Source organism: Sinocyclocheilus rhinocerous, unplaced genomic scaffold (genome assembly GCF_001515625.1).
Source record: "Sinocyclocheilus rhinocerous isolate Xijiao unplaced genomic scaffold, SAMN03320098_v1.1 scaffold1441, whole genome shotgun sequence".
Lineage (NCBI taxonomy): Eukaryota > Metazoa > Chordata > Actinopteri > Cypriniformes > Cyprinidae > Sinocyclocheilus > Sinocyclocheilus rhinocerous.
This window is the reverse complement of record NW_015654063.1, coordinates 1,003,872-1,009,175: the sequence shown is the minus strand read 5'-3', so window position 1 is coordinate 1,009,175 and position 5,304 is coordinate 1,003,872. Positions and strand designations below refer to the sequence as shown.

General features: G+C 38.2%; 1 protein-coding gene across 2 annotated transcripts in view; it reads left to right on the top strand.

The window, feature by feature from the left end:
* Positions 1 to 4,081, top strand: part of LOC107716769 (major facilitator superfamily domain-containing protein 9-like) — a 9,235-nt gene extending 5,154 nt beyond the window's left edge. Inside the window, exons 4-7 of one of the 2 annotated variants that reach the window (XM_016523321.1) lie at positions 960 to 1,089; positions 1,166 to 1,375; positions 2,571 to 3,397; positions 3,492 to 4,081. In XM_016523321.1, the coding sequence (XP_016378807.1) occupies positions 960 to 1,089; positions 1,166 to 1,375; positions 2,571 to 3,397; positions 3,492 to 3,500 (1,176 nt within the window). In that variant the 3' untranslated portion in view covers positions 3,501 to 4,081. Of the gene's footprint in view, positions 1 to 959; positions 1,090 to 1,165; positions 1,376 to 2,570 lie in introns of both variants that reach the window. The other variant, XM_016523319.1, reaches the window with a different exon arrangement.
* The last annotated feature ends 1,223 nt before the right edge of the window (positions 4,082 to 5,304 follow it).

Sequence of the window (5,304 nt, the reverse complement as noted above, 5' to 3'; positions counted from 1 at the left end):
CCGCCGCCGCCATGTTGTGAAGGCGCTGTGTGTTTCGTTGTGAAAGCGTAAATACTTTGTTTGGCCTTCCAAAAGAGGACACGACTAGAAATCAGTGGTTAAGTTGTATTTACAGCACTGTTCCAGAACAGTTCATCTCAAATATTCAGATGTGTGCAGCGCATTTTATGGAGGACTGTTTCCTGATGTTTCCTGACTGTTTCCAGACTACAATGCTGGCTGTTCGGACACACAGTCTGTAAGTACGTTTTCATATATAAAAGAATTGGCCACTGATGATTCAAATGTGAGTTTTGGGCAGTGTAGAGTTGCGCTTGTTTGTCGTTTCTCCTTCTTTTATGTTTACGCGGCACGATGCAATGCAACGCGTAAAAAGACAGTATAAGTCATTATAATCCGTAATTATGTCCCCACTGGATGCAACAAATGCCTCGTTTATAATGGGTTTTATTGGTTTTGTCTCGTCGCGCCGGGACACGGCATCACAGTATGGTGAGGGGCGTAACATTTCCGTCACATGCTTGAGGAATTCGGCCAATCACAACGCACTGGATAGCTGGCCAATCAGAGCACACCTCGCTTTTCAGACCGATGAGCTTTGTAAAAATCGACGTGTTTCAGAAAGGCAGGGCATAGAGGAGAAACAATAATGTACAGTATGTGGAAAATAATGTTTTTTTTAACCTTAAACTGCATAAACACATTTCATTACACCAAATAATGTTCTTTTTAGCAACATCATATGACCCCTTTAAAATAAATTTACCTCTTTAAAAAGACAAGAAAATTAAATAAAAAAATTTAATTTAAACTAAAACTTTTAATCTGACTCTATTGCTTTATTTTTTAAGCAAAACAGGTACTATATTATTTTTGGAATAAGCAACCTTCGTATTGATAATGATGACCTCTTTTATATATTTAATTGTCTCTTATGTGTTGTATTCTCTGATTGGCAGGGAAGTTGGAGTGATGTGGTAGGGAGACGCTATTCACTACTAACATGCCTTTTGCTCAGTGGCTTTGGATATGGCCTGCTGGGTCTGTCCACGAGTATTGCGCTCTTTGTGCTGGCCAGGATACCAGTGGGTAAGTAGTGGTGTACTTTGGTTCATATTGCAAATAAGTGCAGCATTACTGAAATTATTCCCTTCCCCTATTAAAGGGCTCTTTAAACACTCCCTGTCTATCTGCCGAGCGCTCCTGTCAGATCTTGTGTCGGAGAAAGAGCGGCCTCTAGTGATGGGACACTTTAATGCAGCCTCAAGTGTGGGATTCATCCTGGGACCAGTGGTGGGTGGATATCTCACTGAACATGAGGGCGGTTTTTACTTATCCTCATTCGTCTGTGCAGCCATTTTCCTTCTAAATGCAGGTGAGCAAGATTGACAATAGTCACGTGCATAAAGAAAGTAACTTATTCCTTACAAGTACAAACAAGTATAGACAGATTGCAGTTATCTTGTAATGCATTAAAGGGATAGTTCATTGTTTACTTACCCTTAAGTCTTTCCAAAATCACATGCCTTTCTTTCCCTGGACACAAAAGAAAAGATGTTGAAGACTGTTTGCCATGCAGTTGTAATGAATGTGTGCAAAAGGACACTGTTTCATATGTACAGCATTTTAACCATTTAACTATATAAACTCCAAGTTTAAAGCCAAATCATGAAAGAAGCCATGTCTGAAGTCCAAATAATTTTTCATGAATCAGACAGTTTTAATGAATTAGTTGATCTGGTTAGACGATTTGGAAAGTTTTTGGCTGCTTTCGTATACTTTTTTAAACTTGAAAACTTCAGTCACTCTTCATTGTACAGTAATTGCATGGAAAAGAGCAGCATCAGCATTTTGCTAAACTTCACATTTTTGTTCCACTGAAGAAAGAAAGACACATGAGTTTGGATTTACATGAGGATGAGTAAATGGTGACAGAATTTTTATTTCTGGGTGAACTATTCCTTGTAAAAAATATCATTTTAACATACTTAAAAAGTAGTTTTTACAGAAATAATATAGTTTAAAACAGTGTACTTGAGACTGGATGTAATGTTTTCAGACACGTAATTGCAAGTTAATTTAAATTAAATTATATTATAGTTTGAAATTTTTGACCTATACAAGTAGGACTCTATTGCAACTTGTAGGTCATGTATTTAATTATATTTGTAATGACACATTTATAATGATGAAGTTACATATTTAGTACATTTAATATATTAACTTTAAATGTAATGTCAAATAACACAATACAGTGTAGTCAGCACATCAAAATAAGTACTTCTTTAAAGCATGACAAAAGATGATTAAAACAATGATTTAATATGTGAAATAATGTAGTCATATAAAACATTTATATGATTTCAGTCATGAAAGTGCACTTAAGTGGCCTTTTAGTTTCCTTAATATTATATATTCTGCAAGTACAGGTTTTTTTTTAAAATACACTTTTAAGTACACTGCAAGTGCACATTCAGTACAGTTAAGTGCACTCCTTTTACACAAGTGATCCCTTGTCTGCTACTGTACAAAGCAACCATAGTCTACTTATCCGAATGTTGTCTTCTCAGGTTTGGTCTGGATGTTACCTTGGAGTGAGACGCTAAATCACCGTATTGATGCAAACGCTAACAGTAAAACCAAACCCAGCAAATCCTACGATGAGTTAAAGAACTCAGTCCAGCAAAACTGCTCAGACAAAAACCACGTTCACCATACTAATGCATCAGCGGTCCGCAGTCAAACAAATGGAGGCTGGGGCTGGAGAGACATGTCTGTCGTCCAGCCTGCCTGGAGACAGCTGACCTCAGTGTGGATACGGATCCGCATGGTGGCTTCCTCCGATATGTGGGACGTGTTCCTGGTGCGTCTTCTAATGGCTGTATCCATAATGCTGTACTACAGCAACTTCTCCTTAGCCATGGAGGAGCGTTTTCAGCTCAAACCAAAGGTGACGGGCTATTTGATCAGCTACAGCAGTATGTTGGGGGCCCTTGCTGGCTGTTTGGTGGGACCCGTCACACACCTTTATGGCAACAACATGTCTGCTTTATTGTTACACTCTACTGCACTCACCTGCACGTTGATCTTCCTGTATGCCACGGCACCCAACGTCTGGCAGGTCCTGCTCACTTCCACGTTCTTTGCCATCTCTACCACTATCGGACGCACTTGCATCACTGACTTAGAGCTGCAGCGTGGGGGAGCCCAAGCTAGCGGGACGTTAATCGGAGCGGGACAGTCGGTCACAGCTGTGGGACGGGTCCTAGCGCCACTGCTGTCTGGTCTGGCTCAAGAAGTCAGCCCCTGTGGACCTCCTAGTTTGGGGGTTGTGCTGGGACTGGTAGCTGTGGGTTTGCTATTCGTGAGGACTCCTAAGTGGGACAGCAAGACAAAGGTTAAAGACAAGAGTCCCAAACAATGAGGTGAAAACCACTCAAAGTGACAGAAAGATGAAAGATTGTGACGGCAGCTGTCTTTTTTCCTCTCAGGTGATGTGATGAATTTTTGGGAGAATGTGGGAGTTTGGATCCTTTTACCAGCTAATAAATGTCTCAACGTCAATGTGAGACGCCCATTGGTATGCCTGCTTCCTGTGACGTCATGGTGAAAGAGAGCAAGTGCCTGTGCATATGCAGATTTGACCGAGTCTGACGTTTATATCAGAACATTTTGCTGTTTAGTGGTTCAACACCAGTGGCAAAACTAGCACCAGAAGTGGGACATTCATTGTTGAAAGATTTTATTTGTTACATAAAAGTGTTTTATGTGTTGATTTTATGTTTCCTGGCCAAATTTCTGACTATAAGTCATATAGACAAGAAAGGTAAGGCTGATATGCTTCCAAGAAAACTGTTTAACATTTTGGGCAGGAGAAATGTAACTTTGTGATTGAGTTTTACCTCACTGTGGCATTGATACTCATTTAACCACTATTTATCATCGGTGCACTTCATAATACTCACTTCCTTCTGTGTTTTTAAATTAAAAGTAATACGGTTGTTGCCCCAAAGGCTAGCAATGATGTTTTTAATAAAACTGAACAAAAAACTTGAGTATAGGACACATACACTACTGTTCAAAATTAACTGTGGGGTCAGTAAGATTTTTTTATTTATTATTTTGAAATCATATATTTCTATTTAGCAAGGATGCATTAAATTGATCAGAAGTGACAGTAAAGACATTTAAAAAGTTACAAAAGATTTGTTTTAAATAAATGCTATTTTTTTCCACAAAAATATTAAGCAACACAACTGTTTTCAACATTTATAATAATAAATGTTTATTGAACAGCAAATGAAAATTATTCCTGGAGGATCATGTGACACTGAAGACTGGAGTAATTATGCTGAATATTCAGCTTTGCATTACAGGAATAAATCACATTTTAAAATATATTCAAATAAAAAACAATTATTTTAAAGGGGTCATCCGATGCAACATGCACTTTTACAAGTAGTTTGAACTGAAATGTGTGTTGGCAGTGTGTGTATAATGATAATTATATAATATAATGATAAAAATCCACCCAGTGTTTTTTTTTTTTTAAATCTACTAAAATAATTTCCCCTTATTCAAATCAAGCCGATCTCACATGCCTGTCTGTGTGACGTCACACAGACAGGCCCCTCCCACGATTATTTGATTGACAGTAGCGTTTCAGCAGACTGGACCGGTGTCTGACCTTAGACCAGGGTTCCTCAAATCTTGCCCTGGAGGGCCAATGCGCTGCAGAGTTTTGCTCCAACCCTGATCAAACTCACCTACCTGTGATTTTCTAATGATCCTGAAGACATTGATTAGCATGCTCAGGTGTATTTGATTACGGTTAGAGCTAAACATCTGAGCCGCTGAACTCGCAGTGGATTACTTTTGTTTCTGAAGGGAATGTAGTACATAAAAATATTAAGATATCTACATAAATGCGTTTATGTTATGTTCGCACCTACAGAAGAAGTGAGTGTAAGGTTTTTTTAATGAGTTAGGGTTAGGGTTCATTTGCAAATCGGTTAGGGTTTGCAGATCGCCTTTCCTAATAATGTGCTAATTAGCAAGTTTCTAGTCTTTAAGATGAACTTTAATCCTGTTGCACCATAACTTTAAACTCAGATTTAAATATCAATTATGGATTAACTTTAAACTTAACCCTTGAATGCATACCTCAGGTCTTTAGAGACCCGGGACATCATTCTCTACCCTCTCCTGCCTTCATTTTTTTTAGTTAGACATCAACTTTCTTAGTATTCCTCAATCTATTAATTATAAACAATATAACAAGAAAAAAATAGTAAAATATAAAAT